Genomic DNA, 20,956 nt, shown 5'->3' on the forward strand with positions numbered 1-20,956 from the left:
GTTGTTGAACTCTTGAATCAAGGTGCTATGGGTATGACTCTACGGTGCTCTTGGTGGACTCAAATCAGCGGCAAGCTTCTTGCAACCGTCGGTAAACTTGGAGATCTCATCACCCAATATGGTAAGATCATTGTCGAGGTCAATTGAGAAGATTCGATGTATTGACTGTACATGTACGCTTACCATGCGGTGGCAATCCAACTTTGGGCCCCCACCTCACCCCGGACCACTTAACAACTGCCTCAACTACACGCCTGAAGAAAAGTCCGAAACTACAGTATCGAAGTGCAGCTCTCAAGGCCCAACGCAGCCTTGAATTGGAATCACTGACCACTTTTCGGCAGTGAAGCTCAATTGCCCACGGCGTTTTAGTTCCTCAGGATCTAAGTATACCTTGTAACCCATGTCCTGCCGACCAAGGTTGTAAACTCGGAAGATAACATAGGCTGCGTGGCTGTTTTCTGTCAAGAATTGACTCTCCATCTGCACTTTCTTAGCTCTATCACACCGCGTGGGATCTGTCTGGATAAAGAAAGGGATAAGAAGTAGACCTACTCTTTGGTACTGAGCTGGACTCATGAAAAATGGCGTTTCACAAGGTCCAGTAGTTGCCTTGACTTCGATGAAGTACTTGAGGCCACTGGAAACCGAAGCCCTCGGTTGCTCCCGAAGATAACCCTTCTCGATGAAGAGAGCCGTCAGTAGGTTGCTGGTGTCTTGGTATACAATGTCTGAAGTCTCGTACCCATCCCATTGCGGCATTTCGGTATAATCTGGATGCCCTTTGACGAGATAGCGAATGCTACTTTGCCACACATCTCTAGAGAACTCTGGTAATAGTACGGGATCTCCATCATCATGCAAGTGGGAAAGCAGTTCAAAGACCTGGTGTTTCGGTGCCCTTAGCCATATATCCTTGAAGGTTGAGAGGTTGACAACGGTATAGATACTTACGAACAATTCGCCTGCCGCACCTATCCTGAAATCTCTTTCAAGTGTAGGTAGATTGCGCACGCCGAAATCCACGTAGTGGCCGGTGCCAGAGATACTGTCTTGCAGCTGGCTCATGCCGAATGTTCCACAGACCGGTAGAGTATTCGTACTTCTTCGTCCTGCGGCGACAATGTTCTTCAAAAGCGCAAGATAGCGATCTTCGTCCACAGAATGATCCTGAGAGCCACCAAATGACGACCTTTGTTGTGGAGAGAACACTTTCCCAGTCTCCGAACCCTCTGACTTGGTCAAGTTCGACCAGTTTGAAGAACTGGCACTCTCGCGAGTCTCGCCACCTTTGTGAGCTGCGTGTGGAGTTTCCGGTATCACGGCCTCGTCGCAATTGGCAACATCGACGGTGGCTATGCCACTGTCTGTAAGAGCTCTGCTGAGTAAGGAATGCGGTGCCAGCATGATGTTCTTGGTTGCGGTCAAACTCTCAGGCGTGAACTCTCCATGGTAGTTCATCATCCATTCTGCGAAGTTCTTCGGGAGTACGTTGGTGAAGATGTATTCCTGGACGTCCTTCGCGCGCGGTAGGTAGACCTTCAAGCTTCCCTCCCTTTCATCAATATGTAGGGTCATCTGCTTGCCTTTAACAGTGTGAACGGCACCATCGTGGAAAATACTGAGATTTGAAGAGATACCGTCGGTCTCATAAATCTCTGCAGACCTCAGCATGCTGTAGAAAGAATCCCTCTCTTTCTCGGTTCTACAACGTGGGCTGTCAAAGTGTGCCGCAACTCTGAGCAGAGCATGTGCTCGATTGCGAATCTGCCTTTGTGGGTTCGATGTTGGGGATGTCGCTCCGCCGCTGCAAGAGGTAGTCTCCGTGACCTGAGCCGAAAGATATCGGCGTCTCAGATCTAGCCATTCGATAAAGGGCCGAAGGCGAGCAACCTGCTCCAGTGTAAAGTCAAGAAGCCTAACCTTGTTCTTGAACATTGTGCCAAGTGACTCCCGATCGATGATGAAGAAATCGTTAAGGAAGTTTTCGGCTTTAACACGCCCATCTGGATAACTTACGGGAAAGATTCGAGCGCTGAAGATGTTGTGTGGGATGTCAGGCTTTGACGCCAAGCAATTCGACGGAAGCAATGAGTTGACAATCCATATTGACTCCTTTAACTCTTTCACCGCTGCGCCCTTAGCTGCAGCATCTTCCAACTCAGCGATAGCCATGGAGAAGTCCAAAGGTTTGACGCCGAGATGGCCCACAAAGAACTCTTCCAGATTTTGGTAGTTGTCTGTCAGGGATACCCTTCCTCTCAACCTCGCCGCGTTGGACCAAACGCATTGCGACGTCTTGTACCATAAAGAAGCATCGTCTGACGGGACAAGAATCAGAGCATCGTTCTCGAAAATTTCTCTATAGTACGCATATCGTCAACCCTCAAAATAGAAAGTCATCCAAACGGGAGACATACCTCAGATCCACTTGTTTGGGTTCCGTCTTGCCTAGTATCAACTGGTGCAAAGCATGGTAAATCTTGCCGATTCTGTCAATGTCGCCACACTCCGAAGCCTTAAGTTGCTTCAACTCCTCAACCCAAATCTCGATCGTGCAATTGCCGATACCAACTGTCTCTTGGAACAAACTTGAGTATATGGACTTCATCGTGCTCGGCGCGCCTAGGAAGGGTTGATAGAGGCGATTCAGTACGTGCTTGGTGGCCATGCTTTGCGGCGCGTCCCATACACAGACCCCTGGCAGAACCCATTCGCAATCTCCCTTAGCTAGTGGTATGTGAATGAATTCGTTCTTGTTGAACAAGTTCCTAAGGGCGTCAGCACACAACATCTAGCTCAAGCTTAATATCCTCACATACCGTACGGTCTGCACTGCCGTGCCCCGGTTATCGCTTTCTGCGCATTGTATTTGGATATGTTGATACAACTTGAATAGCTTAGCAAGGCTTTCACGAGTCCAGTGGTATGACGATTCCAAGGATTCTTGTATAAAGAAATGGAGAATATCGAGAGCAAAGTCGAGGTCGTTTCCAGGGCAGCCGAAATTGAGATCCGAAAGCAAACCTTTCCACCGCTGCGGTATCTCATCATGAGTTTCGTTGCCATTGAGCCAAAGCCATGGGAAGAAGTCGACATCGTTAAGGAAACGGGACACCCTTTTCTGCAGCCTTTGTACAGGAAAGTAAACTACAGCCAGAGGGGCCGTGGCGTAGGGTATTTTGTGTCGGCAAAGTACCTCAACTTCACGGAGACGTTTAACGGTCTCGGCTGAAATGGTGCCCTTAGCTTGTGCTTGATACCATTGAAGTAAGCATTCCATGAACTTGTCTGGTCTGAAAATCCGTATATACTCTGCGTCATTCTTCAAAATCGGAAGAGAAGATGTTCTTGGTGCGTTGAAGTCAATGTGTGTTCTGAGGGACGCATGTTTGGTAAACCAAGTACGCCAAGAGACTTTCTGGTTTCCCGGTTTGAGCGGCTCCTCGCAGAAGTACAGATCGTGGGCGAAGACGGCATCGTGACCAGGTGCATAATCTCCCGCATTCGGGCCCGGATCAGTCTTCCGAAACACTTCTTGCGGGCCGTTTGTATCGTTGTTCGGAAGGTAGACTATTTCAATCAAGGGCTGTCGAAGTCTCAAGTGCTGGTCGAAAACATAAAAGCACTGCAGTGGCTTTCCAGTCTTTGAGTCCAAATTCTCGGCCAGGTACAGAAATCTGAGGTGGTTGTTTGACGCTTGGAGAGTAACTCTCTCACGAGCTTCGGCATTAGCATACTGTTGCGCAATAGCCTGTTTTACAGTTTCCAACGAGGCAGATGTTACACCCAGAGATTTGAAAAGGAGGGTTCTCATCTCACTTTTCACTTCCCTGCAAAGAATATTTAACCCGACATCGACAGGAATATCCAGCCCACTGACACACGGAAGGTAGATTGGCCCCAATGAAGCGGGCCTCCAATAACCGCTCTCAAGAGGTATGAGGTCCATGTTCTTGATCCGCGCGGTGAATAGCTTACGAGAGCGGGCTTTGGAGACAGCAAAATGAAGAATTGCCGCTGTGTGGTCGTGCCAGGCATTCGTCGTCTCTCGGGACTTCATCCGCGACGTTTCTGAATTCTTCAGATCTGCTTCTAGCCATTCAAAGAATGTCTCGAACGTAGCGTTCTGTAGCCCGTAGTTTTTCAAGGTTTCGAGCCACGTGGCGTCATAGTTTTGCGAAATGACCTCTGCTGGATCGCCGTCATCTAAAAGTAGCCCATCGTACTCGTCGAACATCCCAGGAACGGCATAAAGAAGATCGCTCAACAATCTCCGGCCAGAACCTTTATGGTCATAGAAAGCGGGCGCATTCCGCAGCTTTGATCCGATCTCGTCGACCAAAGAAAGCCAGAATGCGTCCCAAGACCCAGTCTTCTTGTCCGGCAAGTAGGAGGGCCACGTGTATCGTAGAGCCTCGTGTTCGGAAAGCTCAGTGACTGCGATAGCGAACGCCTCAGCAACGCCTTTGAGGAGACCAATATTGCGACGGGAGTCTTTGACAATGTCTTGCCGACTAGCCTCGGTGACAAAGTCGGCTTGAATGAGGAAGTTGAATCCGACTGGCCTCACTGGGAGGAAAGCAAAGACTTCTTGAGGCTCGATGATGGGTGCGGATGTCTCGGAGATCGGAAAAGCAAGGATTACTTCGGACTTCGAGTACGCTTGGGAAGCCTCCTCAGACTTTGAGTAGGTTCTGTTTTCGTTCTTTGCCAATCCCTCGACTGTATGGTGAAAGGTTCGAAAGTGCTGAACGGATTCTTCGGAAGCCTCCTTTTCGGTTTTGATCTTCTTCAGAAGCACATGGCTGGGCTCGAGCCGAGTAAGGTCATAAGTTACCGAGGACGTTTGTTCCTCGTGGTCATCGTAGAATGCAATCTGGATTTGTCGGATGTTCCTCAGAAACGGCAGCATTTTTGCTTGGAGCGTTTCGAATTGAGACCTAATCGACGCGCGTGTCTTGGCCAATTCATATTGGTCTCCAGCATCGTGGAGATGGAGGGTGATTTTCGTCAATGGCGATTCAAGTTCCTCACTCGTCTCCTCCCATATAGGTGAAATCATGCCCATCCCCGAGTCACCAGGTTTGTGTCCGAAAGAGAACGAGAATGAACCCGACTGGATGTGCACTTTATGGGCAACCATGAAGACAGATTTGAAGCCAATGCCCTTCTCTCCGATGTAGCCCTGGGCACCAGTTTTGGAGCTCTGCCCAACGGCGCAGATGGCTTCGAGATTCTCTTGAGTGAACCCATCCTCGTTGCATTCGACCACGATCTTGCGGGGAAAGACCCGGAAAGACACGAATGGCTTGGAGCCCAAGCTCGAGGCCTTGGCGTATTTGTTGTCATCGGCATTCTGGAGGAGCTCGAAAACGAAGCGGGCCTTGCTGGAGTACAGATTCTTTGCGAGTCTGGCCATTGGCGGTTAGTATGTGGCCCCAAGGTCCAATGTCACTCAGAAACGTACGTGATGACGCTGGATCCGATCATCAGATCCTTCGAAAATAATGCTTGCTCAATCTCACGGCGCAAGTCAGGGTGAATTTGTCGCAATTTGTCTTTGGCCACATGGCCATGTTGTGTGGCAATGCTCTCAACCGCCTCTCTCGCGGCTTTGACACTATCTGGAGTAGCCATCGCGTAAAGGACGGGCCAAACCGCTTCTTGAGCCGAATGAAGGCAGACCGAGGAGGGGAAGTGCAATACAGGTCCAAAACAGGTTGAATACTTCAGAGGAGATCAAGGGGTTTTAAATGTGAAGGAAAGCACCTACAGCTCAAGTAGCGAAGCTTCCTGCGTACAGTCTACCCCTCATCGACAGGTTTCTGAAAAAGACTGGAGGCTATCCAATGGAAATTTTTGCGTGTACTCCTTAAGCTTCCCCGCTGAGGTTCGCGCTTCAGATAGTTTGAGTTGGACAAGCGGCCTTGGGCAAATTATCACCTTGCATATGCGGGAGGCCAACAACCGCATCAACCAACCCGACAGGCATACAGCGCCACCAGGAAGAATCGGATGCGCTCTGATTTGATCTCTCCCTCGATTGTCTCAGTTTCGCACATGCAAAAGCACACCTTTTCAGTCCTATCGATGAACGCGATGAAACATGAGTTCAGCGTCGCTATGAAGGATCGGTTACCGCTCCAGCCTCCACCGGGTCATACAGCCCGACCCGATACGCAACATCCAGAGACTCAATACTGTAACCTTTAGCTTATCGAAGTTTTTCTCTCAGGTATATAGGCGTAGACATTATCAAAAGGGGAAGAGACATCATGAGTAGTAAAGCACCTGCACGATGAATCAGGTAGGTTGGCATAGTAGTCATGCGAGGATAACGAGGTGTTTTTAAGGACTTTGATATAAGCACCAAAAGACCACTACTGTTCCAGGGAAACCAACCGTGTATTTGACCCAGGAGCTGGTTAAAAGTCGATGCCCATGATATATGGGCAGCACGATGCTTTAGCTTGGCGGTAGTCAATCTCCTAAATCAACAAAGTGTTCTTAGCCTTCAACGAGATCTACCCAGCAACACCATTCCTAATTACCAGTTGCATATTCACAGACAAATACCACCCAACAGCAGAATAAGATCTCAGAAGCTTGAATCACTGCCCTAATCAACCCGAATCTGCCCCTCAAGTCTGCTATTCCCAACGAGGACAAACGCACGCAAGCCCCCGACGAAGGTGGGCTGTCTTCGTCTCCAGATTCTCATCTGTGAGTCCCTGTAAGGGTCGCTGTAGATGTTGCCTTGACATGATCTTTGCACAAGCCGCCATCGATCCTTTAAACAGGGGATTCCACAATACAATTCCTGTTAGTCAAGTAGATTTATGGCTGTTAGTGACTGGGGTTCCGTGACCTTGGACCATTACCAGGAGCATTGAATGGGCAGGTAGAGGTGTCAACCCGGATTGGACAGCAATATCTGCTTGAAGCTCAGTTTCTAGAGTACCCCTTCCCCGGATTTCGATCTTACCAAGTCTATAATCCAGCCGACGCCGCAACGTCTCAAATGATGGACATTCAAGCGACCTCAAAGGGGAACCTTGACTCTTGATACCCACTCTCCAGTGAGACCGTTGAGAAAACCGCCGCCTCCTTCGAGAACTAGCACGCCAAGACGTTGAAATAAAAAAAACAAAGTGTCTCGGTTCATCCCTTCGGACAATGGCAACCTTATGTCTCACAATCTCGCAAATTCTCCTTCCCGTATCATAATCTCCAGTGTCTAGTACAACCAGCCACAGAGTAAACCTCGTGGCTGGCGTGGCGTTCGATTTCGAAGTCAGCTCCAATGATACCTTTAATACTTTCGGCATGTCACATAGAGAACCTAAGGCGCACTAGGTAAAGTTATCGCCAGGTCTTTTACCGGCCTTCTTGGCTTGAATTTGCTATGATACAAATCGGCTTCACCACTGCTTGGGCTTTGGACCCGTCTCGTCTTCCTCCCACTGTCTCGTTCTTCTGTGCTCTGCTCCATAAATTCGGGCAAGAGTCAACAAACGTTTCCCAAACCAAACCTAAGCGCGGCCATGAAAGACATTGTTCATTCGGCCCGCCCCTTTATGTTCCGTTGTTTATATGTAAAATGCTTTGGGGTATCTGTTGGTACACAAAAAACAGTGTGACAAAGGAGAGAGAACTAGAAAGAAAAAGTAGGTATAATAAAAGCAGTGTGTGTATGCGGCAGGTCCCTCGTGATGGTCCCTCTGAAGGGACAAGAGTCGATGCCGCCGCCGATTGGGATGAAACCTTTTCCCTGTCTTTCTCAAAGGCCCTCCCATGGAAAACAAAAGAAAACGCCGTGGTTCCGACTTATCCCAAACCTGGACTGATTCCCCCGTGCCATGCAAGAAAAGTAAAATGTTTTGTAAGGAAAATTATGTGTTCCGTGAGTGGTGATGTTGTGCGATGCTGCCGCAACGTCCAGGCCGCGGGGATGAGATCCGGTCTGCTTCGTAGATTATGTTGTTGTGTTGTACTTCTTTTCGTCCGCAGGCAGCTCGATGCCGCTATCGCGGTCCTGCGGATTGCTCCAGTGGGGCGACAGACTCCTCGGGGAATCTAACGGACTGCTCGGTAATGAGGTTGTGAACTCATCCTTCTGCCCCTTCTCTGCATCTTCGTTCTCTTCAAGGTATGCCGGCCGGAGCACCCGCGGTGGTAGCTCCACGTCGCTAGGGCGGACATTGTACTCGAGGGCCTTCTTGCCTTCCTTGATAAGCTCCTCTGTCCAATTCAAGCATCTCTTGATGCTCACGTTGATCTTTTGGCTGTCGACGAGCAATTCCCGATGTTTCGAGAGATCCAATTGCAAGCGCTTCTCATCCCGAGTCCGGCGACGCAGGTCTCGTTCCGGATCCTCCTTGGGACTTGATATTGACATTGAATCTGTCTCGGAAAGCTCTGAAGACTCAAACATGGAATCATCCATATTTTCCTCCGCCTCCTCCTCGCTGAGATCCGACAAGTCCAGTCCTTCAATGCCTAGGCCTGCAGGAGTGGAGTCGGCAGAAGTCATCCGGCTCGACCCGCCCGAAGGAGGGATGGACAGACGTCCGGACCTTGATAGCCTCTTGTACCTCCTGAGTTCTGCCGTCTGCTTCCGCAACTGCTTTTCCAGCGACCTGTTGATTGCCTCAAGAGACGCGTTGGTGATTTCAAGATCCTGAACCTTGCGCTCTCTTCTCGCGTTGAGAACCATGTCGTTCAAGGGGTCTCCGTGAGATGACTTGGTCGGGCTGTGAAGGTCTTCGAGGTCGTTATCCTCATCAACCGAATCCTCCTCTTCCTCTTCCTCCAGATCGTCTGCTGCCTGTATTATTGACGCAATCGTGATCGGCTGTTGCGCAAAGAAACTCGGCACTGTCGGAGACGGCAATTCGGAGGGTGTCGATGTTTGTGAAGCCATGAATCTGGACATAATCATGGCATCTGTCGCTGGTGCCTCTGATCCAACCTGACTTGCCACCTGCGAGAGCGTGTCCGTACTCGTCCTTCGCTTATGTGACGGCGGCGCGAGTGGTGGAGGGCTAGTCATATGGGCTCGGCCAACAGTGTGAGGCGGCATGCTATTGCTCTTGACTAATGGTGCGGATGTCGGAGGTTGGGATGGCTTGTTTGGCGATATCGGTCGCTGGGCCATAGGGAAGCCATTCGCTGAACCTGCTGATGTCCTATGCAACTTGCTCGACGCCGAAGTGACTGAGCCCGTCATTGATGCTGCAGATGAGGGTCGGAAACCAGGCTGTAAATTCGGAGCTCCATTGGCGTAGAAGAACTTGCTCGATGGTGGCTCCGGCGCCGGCGCAAGTTGCGGAGAGAGGGACGGTGCAAGCGACGGCGCCAGGACAGGCGTGAAACCAATACCAGGTGACGTAGGCCTGTTCTTTTCGACAGCACCGCCGTTGGCGTACATGAAAGTCGAGTTTCGCTGCTGAGGAGCTAGAGGTCTGGGCTGGGCTTTGAGAGGCTGAGCTTTCGGTTGGGAAGCTTGCGATGGTTTTGCCTCGCTGGCGTAGAAAAACTTAGAATCGTTTGCATCGTTCCTGCTGCTTACGCTTGAAGGCGGGCTGAAGGTGACGACCTGTCGTCTCGGAGGCTCGAGTGTCGGCTGGCGATCCCACTCGTTCCTGTCCGGGTCCGGAGTGCCATTCGGGGTTGTGTTGGTACTGCTCACACGGCTCTGGCGACTGCCGGTGCGAGGTGTGATATTATTCGCGGCGAGGAAAGGCGCAGGGCTCGTGAGGTCGTCCCTCGCACCCCCTCCATTGATGTGCGGTTGTGTGGGGTAATTTGTGTTGTTGTTACTTGTGTTGTCGTTGCGGCGACGACCCATGGGGGTGACGACCGGGGGTGAAGCTTTCGCAGCGACTTTCGGGGTCAGAGGAGCTCGACCGATTGCCTTTGCGCTGAGGGAAGGCATCGCCGGTTGGCGAGAGGTCGTGCTGCCCCCTTTCTCGTAGGGGGGCATGGTGGGTGTTGAGGTAGCGGAAGCGGACGCTGGTGATGTGCCGATTGTGGGCGACGGGGTAGGCGAAGGCTTCGCTCGCGCGGCGTTTGCAGGTCGAGAGGGGTTCAGGACATTTTGGTCTCGTGTGCGGAGGGGTGTGCGCAAGCTGGAGGACAGGGCAGGTGGCTGTCGTCTCGAGGTTGAGGGTGGCGTCGACGTTGGGGTTGTTGCGGGCTGCGGTGCTGGTGTTGTTGTCGGCGTTGAAGAAGTGGTGTTGGTGGGAGGTGAAGGTGACGATGTTGTGTTTGGGCCGGCGGTGGTGGTGGTTGTTTTGGTGGTGCTGGCACTGGTGGCAGCAGCTGTGATGCGTCGGGGCCCGTTTATCGTTGGTGGGCCAGTGGCAGCAGCGGTAAGTGGCCGTGGTGGTGGGCGTGTGGTGGTGGTGGTGGTGGTGGTAGGAGTGGCAGCAGCAGCAGTAGCAGTAGCAGCAGTGGTAGGGGTGGGTGAGCGATCGACGGCGGCGGGATTGGTGTTATTAGTCGATGTGGGATTATTTGTGGTTCGGAGCTGGGCCGCCGTGGGTTTGCGGTCGACAGCGACGGCGGCGGGCGACGATGTTGCAGAGGTTGGAGCAGCAGAGGCACCAGGGCCAGAGGAACCCGAGGGAGCAGCCGATGGACGGGATGATGTCGTTGTCGTCGTCTCAGATGGTCTGGACGAGTTGGATGATGGACGATGAGCAGATGCGGCGGGGTTGATGCGGGTGGCGGGTGAGATGGATGGCCTGATGTTTCTCCTAGTTCGGGACGAGTCGGGCGTTTGCTTGCCCTGCTGAACGACGAGATGTTTTTGGTGTTGTTGGAGCTTATTGTTGCCCTGCTGCTGGGGACGCTTGGTATTGGTGGTGGTGGTGGTGGTGTGTGGGTGAGTGCCTTTCAGTGGCGGCGATGTCAATGAATCGCCGGCGTGCCTTGGTGAAGGTGAGGGAGACGGAGCCGAGGGAGCAGTCGAAAGATTGTTGTTGCTCCTCCTGCTGTTGTTGCTGGTGTCGCTGCCACCGCCGCCGCCAACGCCCACGGAGGAGAGCGCTCGCATTTTCTGAAGGGGCAGCACCTAGCCGTGGCTGCGGGTACGTACCTGCAGGTGCGGGTGTGCGGGTGCGGTTGCAGATGCTGGTGCTAAAGATGAGGAAGTACCTCCCCCAGGGAGCGCTGCGAAAAGGAGGTGGTGGTTCGGGGAAAGGTACTTGACTGTGGTGCTCGAGACATTGGACGAAAGACCTCTGTGCTGGGACGTCCCTGGCGGTGCTTGGCTTCGTCCCTGGCCGTTTGTGTCTCTCTCTCTTGGACTCTGGAGTCTCTTGGAGTCTTTCTCTCCCGGTGTCCACCCCTGGCCCGGGCTGTCCCTTGGAAATTCTGGAAATAAACCTGAAGAAGGGGGGTCCCGCGCAAGGCCAATCTTGTCTGCGGTGTGTGCAGTGGGGTTGTTTTTGAGGGGGTCCCTTTTCGAAGGCAAGGTTGGGCGAGGGTTGTTGAAGAGCCTGTAATTCCGGTACGAGGCACGAATCCACGATGCGGTGTGTGCCGAATATCGCTACTGTTTCTGATCTCTTTTCTTTCGGTTTTCGTATGCTCTTTTCGTGTGTGGCCCGGCGGTGGGAGAATTCCGTCGGTCAGAGTTGTTCGGTGTGGATAGGAGGGCCAGAGAATGAGGTTGTCGTGTGCATGTGTCTGTCTCTGCCTCTCTTTCTTTCTTGGTTCGTGTATGTTGTGGGTGTGTGTCTTTGCGCCTTGTTTCGTTCCAGATGATTTCAAACGAATAGACTCGATATCAAACGTCGTTGCGATTGAAACATGCGTTCGTGATCAACAGGAGTAATGCCGGATGTGAGACATGTGCCGTCAGGTGCTTAAGCCTAGAACAAGAGTAGACGCGTTCAGGTTAGAAAGAAACGCGGGAATGAAGGTGAGGGGGAAGAAGGAGGCGCGAGTTGAAGAATGAGTGTCACTCAAAAGGGTAAGGCAAAGAGCAGAGACAAGGAACCAACCATATGATGCCTGTCCGGAACGAGACGATAATTAAGAGAGATGCAGAAATGCAAAATGACATCGTTATTCTTCATCGTTGACACTGCCAGAAGAACCCCAGCTCGGACTCGCCTCGATTTGGTATCCGTAGAACACCGGGAAACACAGGAACCACAGGAACCACGTTCACGACCGCGGCCCACGCTTCTATTATTGTGCCGCGTCTTGTGTCCTTCAACCTTTGGTGGTATAGTATAGAGACAGTGTGTTGTGGTTATTCCTGCATCCATTGACCATGCATTCGCGCTCCTCCTATCGCCATCCTTCCCCATCATTCATCTCGATTGGCATTTGTTTATTCATGCGTTGCGGCTTCAACACAACGGCATCCTGCACAAAAGATGACCATCAAACCCACCAACCCTGCCTTGTCTGCCTCGGCACCTAGTCCCTGTAGGCTGTGATCGGTGAGGATTCGAGCAACAGGCAGGGCAGGGCGTGGAGGGGCGGCCAGTAGGTTCCCCTAGTCTGCAAATGGTGAGTGGTTAGCGGGACCCGGCGGCGGTGACATGTCACCTTTCGATCTTCTTTGCTTTTTTCCCTTTTTTCTCCTCCCCCCTCTTGACTTTTGGTGTGGTGTGGACTGTGAATGGTATCCGTAGTGTCTGGCTTATTTTTGTTTTGGTCGGCGTCGGGGTCCGGGTGGTTCCATCTCGTTTATTTTCTTTCTTTCTTCCTACCCGTCAGACCGTGTCCCGGGGTGGTTGCCCGGCTCAAATCACCTTAGCGTTGAGTACGTACCCTTTCTGCACCGCTTACCTCATCATTCTCTCTTCCCTCCTGAACACTGCACCTGAATTGCGCACCTCTTCACTACTGTACTGTACCCGTAGCGCGTCATGCTACTGAACAGCCTGAAAAAGGCTCGAACCCCGCCAGTGAACCCCGTGCCCCCCATGTCGCTTAGCAGCCCGCGAGCTAAAGCTTGCACCACTCAGCGGCCTCGGAAAGCCGAAGTCAATGTTGCAGCCGCTGCAAGCTGACAAAGATTTCCCATCTTGCGCAGAACCTCCATGGGAAAGAGACACAACCACAACCGCAGCTTCCATATCTGAGTATTCAGCCACAACCTCAACTACGCTTCAACATCTTCTCTAGTCCTTTCCTTCAACTTTTCTTCCTCCCATCCCATCACCTCCGCCGTGGCCAACGGCCCATCACCGGGTCGCAATCATGGGCTACATCGGCGTCTCCCTCATCCTCGCCTCCTTCGTCTGGGTCATCGTCGCTCCTCCGCCATGGATACACCCCTTCATGCCGCCCTTCCTGCTCGCCTGGCGAAACGAAACAAAGCTCTTACCACCTTCCTCGCGGTCAAAATCCTCTTCTCCTCCACCGCCAAGCGACCAACATGAGTCAAAGACGACGGCCTCCTCGACAACCACCACGAATAGGCACGCACCCGAGCCCTCCACCAAGGAACAGCCGCGCGATGCCCCTCCCCCACCAACGCTCAACCTCCCCGATGACCCCGTCGCCGCACCGGCAACGGCACCGGCACCGCGCAAAACCGGGACCGCCGTCTCTTTGCCTCCTCCTCCTGCTCCGCCGGTCATCCGCCGGTCATCCCCGAATCCTTCCGCTCCGGCGCCGCCCACGGTAACCGAACCGGAAGCCGAAGAACAAACAACACCAAAGGCAACCCCCGCCGCTCACGCCGCGCCCGTACCCTCCTTCAATCTTGAAGAACCCTCAAAGGCAATGGCACCGCCCACCCTCGGCGCACCACTCTCTTCAGTATCTTCCTCTTCCGGCCCCACGCTCGGCAAAGGAAGCATGCCGCCCCCTCCTCCGCCATCAACGACTTCAGCCAACATGATGCCGCCACCAGCCCCAACACCCCGCGGCCCAGTCCCTCCCCGCCTAGCCGCCTTCCCAGCAATGAACTCCCCCCAACGCGCCCGCGGCCCCGTACCGAACCGCGGCCCGGCACCCGGAAGCTCCTCCCTCGGCTCCTCCCTTGCGCCGCCGCCAACGCACTCCGCAAAGGCCCCCAAGCCAACGCGCAAAGTCATCCTCACGCCGGGCCACTCCCCGCTCGACTGGGCGCGCATCTCAGGCCCCAACGCAGACCTGCGTAACCTTCCGCCCTCGACGCCCTACCTCAAAGTCACACCCTCGATGCTGAAAAAAATGACGGGGAGAAAGGGGAAGGATGCGTGGATGGCGTTGGGTGGGAGGGTATACAACATCACGCCGTATCTGCCGTACCACCCGGCTGGCGAGCCCGAGTTGCTGCGCGGCGCGGGGCGCGATGGGACGAAGTTGTTTGGGGAGATTCATCCCTGGGTGAATTACGAGACTATGCTCTCCGCGTGTCTCGTGGGGTTGTTGGTAGATGAGGAAGAGGGCTCGAAGCCGAGCGCGATGGACGAGATGGACTGATGTACATGGTCTGGTTTCAGGTTCACATAAGATTTGGTCCTGAGAGGCACATACAAGCAAGATGCGGCAGTAGACGCCTGTATTTAAACAGGTCGAGCGTGCAAGCAGAATACGGATAGAGAGATACCCCTAACAATAGAAGCAGCGCCCGTCGCGAATGCAAGTCATACATCATCATTACCACACTCCCTCCCTGTGCCGCTTTAACGCCGCCGGCCAAACTTGAACTTCAGCTCATCTTCGCTGTCGTCACTATCCGCAACTTCAATGACTTTCCGCGTGGCCCTCGGCTTCTTCGCCGGCGGCTCCTTGGCAGGTTCCAGCGCGGCCCTCTTCCCGCGAGTTTGTCTCGTCGACTGGCTCTGCGTGGTGTTCTGTGACTGCGTAGCCGTCGTTGCGTGCGTACTCCTCAACCGTGACGCCGGCGTCGGCTCAGGTTCAGGTTCAGGTTCAGGCTCTGGCTCTGGTGCGGGCTCAGCCTGGGTATCGGGTATGTCGTCATCCTCTTCACTGTCATCACTCAAGACAACACGCTGTTGTCGCGACGTAGGCCGAGACACAGGTGGTGGCGGTGGCGGGGGCGCAGGCTCGTCCTGGGCTGTGCCGCCCTGGGCTGTGCCGCTCTTCTGGCTCTCGTTGCCCTTCTTCTTGCGCTGGCTGTCGTCCTCTAGCCAGTAATCGTCTCCGATACCAAATTCCTTGGGCTTGACTTGCGTCAGGGTCACGATGACCTTTTGAGGTGGCCGCCCCGTGAGTTCACCCCGCGGCTTGAAGCGCTTGAAATTCTTCCTCCCGTTCCACCGTGGATCCCACCTGCCATTCTCATCATCTTCATCGTGACTTCTGTTGGCTGGTGGCTGACGTAGAGGCATCTCCTCGACGATGTGCAACCGGCGGATTTGCTCCAAGTCAACATCTTCAGGCAAATTGGCTAAATCTTCCTTCTCTGCCTTGAGGCGGGCCTCCATCGCTTCCCTCTGCTGGCGGGCGACGTCTAGAACGTCAATCTCCTTCTTCACCTTCTTGACCTTGGGGGCAGGCTTTGGCTCCGGTTCCGCGGGCTCGGGTGATTCGTTTCGCGGAACAGGCTCTTCTCCGGCGGCGATCCTTCGCCTTTTCACTGCGGCAGCTGTCGGGATGATATCCTCAATGTCATCGTCCTGCGCTGCAGGGCGTTTCCTTTGGGATCGTCTGTTCGTATCTGGTGATGGTTCGGCTACATCGTTAGACGCGTGCGCGTCTTGAGAAACAAACAATCCTTCGTCCTCAGCTTCGGCCTCGACCGATTTGCTCTCAACCACTGAAGGAGTGAAGGCGTCGTCATCATCATCATCCGCGTCAAATCCAGCAAAGCGTCTCGTCGGTGCCCTCCGCACCCGACTTCTGGTAGCAGAAGGCTTAGGCGCGGGCGCAGACTCTTGTAGCGTATTCTGTGACGTAGTCGGCTGATCTATATCCATTGAGTTGGAGTCAACTCTTGCCGCCTCTTCTTGCGGTGTTGTGTTTGCCGGACCCTGCGTCGGGTCCATCTCCAAAGGCCGGCGCAATATGCTGGCATCTTTGATGAGGATGGCCTCCAGGAACTCGTTTTGTTCGATGGGTCTGTGATCAAGTCGGAGAGAGACCTGAGTGAAAAAGTCGGCATACCAATCCACAGCGTCACCTTTGTTCGGTACGAAGCGGACAACTACGACACCTCGTCCTTCGCTACCGTCGTCAAATGAACCGAGGCCTTTCTCGCCAGCTTCCGTTTTAACGTAGAGAACGAAGTCGTCCACTGTTGTTGACTTTGGATCGACCTTTGTGTATAGAGCCTTGCCCTTCCCGTTGGTGATAGGCGCCAGAAGATTATCGAACTGTCCCTTGTCGTAGAAAATAAAGGTATACCCCTCAAAGATTTCCAAGCGGGCCTCGTCCGGCGCATACGCGGATGGAGGCCTTTCGACAGGCTCGCCACCGCGAGGAGGCAGATGATTCAATGGATCTGGCCAGTTGCCATCAAAGTCCGTTTCCAAAGCAGAGGATGCAGTAATATCGTCGTCTTCTGGAGGTGTCGCGGCCGCGACAATGGCGTCCACGAAGGAGTCTGCAACGATGTACCTTCCGTTGATCAGCGCCTGCAATCCCTTGGAAGTGTTGCGCTTCTTTGTGACAACGTGTGTTGTATGCTGAATGTTATAATCCGCCAACAACTTCACGTCGAGCTGCTCAAGGTCGACACGCAGTCGCGAAAAGGGGTCGGACTGCATTTCTCGGCTTGAGAAGCTGAACGTGAGCGCCACAGGTTGCCAGGTCAAGCTAGAAGATCGTCAGCAAGCTTCCCGCATCTTCCAACGACAGGACCCTTACCGGAACATGTCAGGGCAGCCACCCATCTTAATCTCTGCTGAAGCTGCGGCCACAACATGCTTCTCGCCCTTGTATTTGTGCCCGTCTACAGTCGTCCCGGTCTTGGTGCCCAAGTCTTCGATTGTGACGGTCGATCGGCGGGAGAGATGTTGCTAGGAAGATATTCAGCTATTGCACTAGTCAATCGTATTACGCCTACGTACGCTATCGCCGTCGGACACATTGTCAACCTCGATGGTCAGATGTTTGCGCGAGATGGTCTTATGAGAGATGGCCAGTTGTCCGGCTGCAAACCGTCAGTGAAGTTCGTGCAAGGTGTTCAACCAGTCAAAACCCATACGTTCCGAGTCCGTTCGGCCGAAGTGATATCGTTTGCCTGGCCGGAGCCAAAGCCGTCGCCCTGGACATCAATCGCGTCAGCATCTCGCACAATTAGTGGGGTAGATTATGATGTACCTTCGAAGACATTACCGTCAGTCTCTAATAGCCACATTACGACCTGTCTACGGAGGAAAGCGCCGCGGACTGGCGCGTGGTCCGGGTGCTGGCTTTGAAGCCTAGAATATTGCGCAATGCGACGGGGTGGAGTTGGGGTAGAGGATGGGTGAAGGTCGTGTGCCCACACGCGTTCCATCGCGGGAAAGTGACGCCGGATCACGTGTCCACTTTCAGGCAACAACCACACCCCCTTTGAGCTTCCCTTTCGGTCTTCGCAATATCAGTCAAATACCTCTTGCATGCATTTGAGATTAACCCAAAGGATTGTGAATTGGCTTAGAAGAAATTTGGCTCAATAGGTGTGGATCAAGGCTCGACAACATTCACCAATAGACCAAGGTTACGCGTGTATCAAGTCTGGTTCACAATGTGATGGGATCTTTAATGTTACTAGATCTTCGTCTCCTTACAACATCTACATCATCTTGCGGATATTATTGCTTGGCTTTGACGCCTGTCACCAAGGCTGTTGAATCGCCATCGCTGACCATGATGCCCAGAATCCAACAGTTAACGAGGAAGAATCCTACGGATGACGCGAATAAGCCTGGGAAGAAGGTGCTAATTCCCAAGAACTCTAGATTGAAGCCCTGCTGTAACCAAGCAGCCTGGGACATAATCCACAGGCCCAAAGCAGTCGCCCCGAGCTTCGGGTTCTTGAGAAACGTTGAGCCGGGGAGGTAAATGGGCAGGAAGACCATGTACCACAAGAAATACTGCTCGAATGTTAGCCACAGCTTGTGAGACCGACTGAGTGGCAGCTTGCTCTTACCTGGCTTGTACAGACTTTGTTGAAGGTCACGAAAGCAAAGGTCTGAGCCATCATCGAAGTTGCAAGGTCCCTCTTTGCTAAGATGACCGGAATGAGCACTGTTGACAGCAGGATCTGTGGGAGAAAGGCGATAGATTCAATGCGGATGGTAGCTGTGGACGGGAAAGCGGACGTCAAATACAATAGCACGTTGTAAGGGCTGAAGTTGTGCCTGTGGTCGATCCTGGTGACGTGGTGGAAGTAGGTGTGCACCAAGAATGGCGTGCCATAGCTGTGAGGCCGTTAGCACTGCCCGGAATAGTCCGCCACTTGGGTTCTTACATAGAATACATGGCAATGTTGAGTCCCATGAAGGTCGCGAGACTGACGGCGGCCAACTTGACTCTCTCAGCATTGACAAACTTGACCAAGGCTTCGCCAATAGTCTGCGTCTGGGCGGGATCTGCCCCCTTTCGGCCGAGCATCTCCTCATCCATCCACCACACAATTGCTGGCGCATAGATGAATGGATAGATCTTGAAGTGGACTCCGAAGCCAAGCAACAGCCCAGCCAGCGTTATCCGTCTTTCGAGCACAGCCCAAAGCAGCGCCATGACCAACACACCCAGGAGTCCCTCCGAGCTCCCACGGGTGCTGATCGTTGCGACCATGGGGTTCAGCAGCCAGATACTGGCAAACTTCAGTGCTCTCCCCATCTCCACGCCACGTCTCTCGAGAATGCGCACGATCAAGAACCCGGCCAGCAAGTCAGCGACCGCGAAAACGACCTTGCCGAATGAGAACCATCCTTGCCACGCCGTAGGCACAAGCATCCAGGCCAAAAGTGGCGTGTAGCGGTAAGTTTCGCGATCGTAGGGTGAGCGCCCTTGAGCAGTGAAGCGAGCGGCATCGGTGAAGACCAGATAGTCAATATCGGTGTACTTGACGGCGGAGTTGGCGTCCTGCCACAGGCCGTAGTATAGCATCGCCACACGGAGGAGCGCGGCGGCGCCGAAGAGCGGCACGGGCCGGAAGAACGCGTCGAGGCCGGCCATGCTGGAATATGAATCGGGTGAGATGTGTCTCGCCGCAGAATTGTCGGCTATCTAATCAGACGGTATTATTCGAGCGGAGTTACCCAGAAAGCCATTGAATATGCCCGGAAAGAAACGATGCGCTGAAGCGAATGTGAGTTTCGGGGGTTGAAGCTTCAAATCCCCATGTTGCCATGATGGGAAATTTGAGTGACGTGGGCAAAACCAGCCAGCCCCTGGACCCAGAAGCCCAGATGAGTGTGCTGGGCCCACACCCCGGGTGCTCCATCTGCCGACCCCACTAAATTCAATTCTGACCCTGCACGACCTCACAGGAACATCACTCCGAGTCACTGACTTCATCGACGGCCTCACTTTTTGCCGACCTCGCATCTCACCAACACCGTCTAATTGTTGCAGTAATTCAGGATGTCTAAGCGCGACCGGGATGGCAACATGCGGACTCATGAATCCAAACCGAAGCCAGCTGCGCCCGAGTCTCAATTCACCCCCATGTTCATGAAATTCCGCGATGAGCTAGACCAGCACCACGATCGTAGGGAGCGCATTGTCAAGGCATCGAGAGACGTCACCGCGTTGAGCAAGAAGATGTGAGAATCCAGCCATTCGTCTGGGGTGGGACTTGACTAACAGGAATGCAGCATTTTCACCTGCCAAAGGTGACTCCCACCGATCTCACCTTGTTCTCATGCCATCTACTAATACTGGAACAGAGTCAACAAGTTGGGCGACCTTCCAAACTTCGCCAACAAGGAGATCGAAACGCGTATGGGCGAGATTCAGAAGCATCTCGCCGCCATTGAGAACGACATCCAAGGCGTCAATCGCTACCGCTATGCCCACTCTCTCCGCTGCCTAGAGGAGCTCGTTGAGGCCCTTTCCTTCTCCCACTACCTCCGAAACCAGACCCTCATCAGCGAGGAAGAGACAGCAGCGGCAGTCCCAGCCAACGTCTCAATCACCGAAAACGACTACATGTTTGGTCTCTTTGACCTCTTTGGCGAGATGATGCGTTTCGCTACGGTGACCACTGCCCAGACGGGTCAGCTGGCCGGCATAGAGGGCCGCAACATTCTGATGGATATCCATGAGCTGAGCAGCTGCTTCGAGATTCTTCCAGAAATTCCGACAAGAGACTTCAGGGGCAAAATGGAGGTGATGCGACAGTCAGTGCGCAAGGTAGAGAAGCTGGGCTATGGCTTGGCGATCCGGGGAACGGAACGGCCAAAAGGCTGGGTGCCTGACATGAAGGAGGACTTCGATCCTTCTTCTTTGGAATGACATCAATAAATGTAGTACTGAACTATAGGGTATTACGGCGGTTGGCATGGTTAAGGAGAGGTAGCTGAATATGTAGATCAGAATTCTGTAAACATGGAGAGCATCGCTCGTCTCATTTAACAAGATTTAGGGGGCTAGCTTGACCGAAGCCCTATTACTCCGCCCACTGCGATGCAGATAATCTTTGCGCGCTTACCTAGAAGAGATATTTGGGCAACTTTCCAAATTGTACGCCGACTACCTTACGACGACTCCTCTGTCGAGATTTTGTTTGCAATCTCCTACACTGTCGTGCCTATCTTTCAATCAATGGGGCTCCAATATCTTGATTTCCTTTCGATTAAGTCTCCAATAGAAACCTTCACTTATCACGTTTCGCGAGCGGCAAGTTCGAGCTCTGTGAAGCATTGCGACTCGCAAGTTGTGCAGAAGTACAAAGTAGAAGTTAGTGGGATAGTCGATTGCTAGCAGAAGCCTCTAGTCAGTTAAGCTTCACACAGGTTCCCGAGAAGACATTTGTACGGAAATCTACCGCGATGGGTATCCTCGGATTTGCAGTCTCGTACCGTATCGTACGTTCCAA

General features: G+C 53.2%; 6 protein-coding genes across 6 annotated transcripts; 2 read left to right on the top strand and 4 right to left on the bottom strand.

Moving 5' to 3' along the window:
- Positions 1-294: 294 nt before the first annotated feature.
- On the bottom strand, positions 295-5,640 carry CTAM01_06452 (uncharacterized protein; the record flags this gene model as incomplete). The annotated part of the gene is made up of 4 exons (XM_060522479.1): positions 295-2,362; positions 2,421-2,771; positions 2,823-5,414; positions 5,471-5,640. 4 exons carry the CDS (start codon positions 5,638-5,640, stop codon positions 295-297), a joined length of 5,181 nt encoding a protein of 1,726 aa, XP_060382738.1.
- Positions 5,641-7,978: 2,338 nt separating this feature from the next.
- On the bottom strand, positions 7,979-11,235 carry CTAM01_06453 (uncharacterized protein; the record flags this gene model as incomplete). The annotated part of the gene is made up of 2 exons (XM_060522480.1): positions 7,979-11,065; positions 11,164-11,235. 2 exons carry the CDS (start codon positions 11,233-11,235, stop codon positions 7,979-7,981), a joined length of 3,159 nt encoding a protein of 1,052 aa, XP_060382739.1.
- A 1,992-nt stretch (positions 11,236-13,227) lies between these two features.
- CTAM01_06454 (uncharacterized protein) lies at positions 13,228-14,439 on the top strand (the record flags this gene model as incomplete). The annotated part of the gene is made up of 1 exon (XM_060522481.1): positions 13,228-14,439. The coding sequence occupies one exon, from the start codon at positions 13,228-13,230 to the stop codon at positions 14,437-14,439; it is 1,212 nt and encodes a 403-aa protein (XP_060382740.1).
- Positions 14,440-14,642: 203 nt separating this feature from the next.
- CTAM01_06455 (FHA domain-containing protein) lies at positions 14,643-17,422 on the bottom strand (the record flags this gene model as incomplete). The annotated part of the gene is made up of 5 exons (XM_060522482.1): positions 14,643-16,737; positions 16,789-16,940; positions 16,992-17,074; positions 17,129-17,188; positions 17,245-17,422. The coding sequence occupies 5 exons, from the start codon at positions 17,420-17,422 to the stop codon at positions 14,643-14,645; spliced, it is 2,568 nt and encodes an 855-aa protein (XP_060382741.1).
- A 298-nt stretch (positions 17,423-17,720) lies between these two features.
- On the bottom strand, positions 17,721-19,092 carry CTAM01_06456 (mannosyltransferase; the record flags this gene model as incomplete). Its single annotated transcript, XM_060522483.1, has 3 exons — positions 17,721-18,002; positions 18,059-18,329; positions 18,380-19,092. The coding sequence occupies 3 exons, from the start codon at positions 19,090-19,092 to the stop codon at positions 17,721-17,723; spliced, it is 1,266 nt and encodes a 421-aa protein (XP_060382742.1).
- A 408-nt stretch (positions 19,093-19,500) lies between these two features.
- CTAM01_06457 (translin family protein) lies at positions 19,501-20,373 on the top strand (the record flags this gene model as incomplete). The annotated part of the gene is made up of 3 exons (XM_060522484.1): positions 19,501-19,682; positions 19,734-19,751; positions 19,806-20,373. 3 exons carry the CDS (start codon positions 19,501-19,503, stop codon positions 20,371-20,373), a joined length of 768 nt encoding a protein of 255 aa, XP_060382743.1.
- Positions 20,374-20,956: the final 583 nt, after the last annotated feature.

Source organism: Colletotrichum tamarilloi (genome assembly GCF_030869305.1).
Source record: "Colletotrichum tamarilloi strain Tom-12 chromosome Unknown Scaffold_18.1, whole genome shotgun sequence".
In the NCBI taxonomy this organism is placed as follows: Eukaryota; Fungi; Ascomycota; class Sordariomycetes; order Glomerellales; family Glomerellaceae; genus Colletotrichum; species Colletotrichum tamarilloi.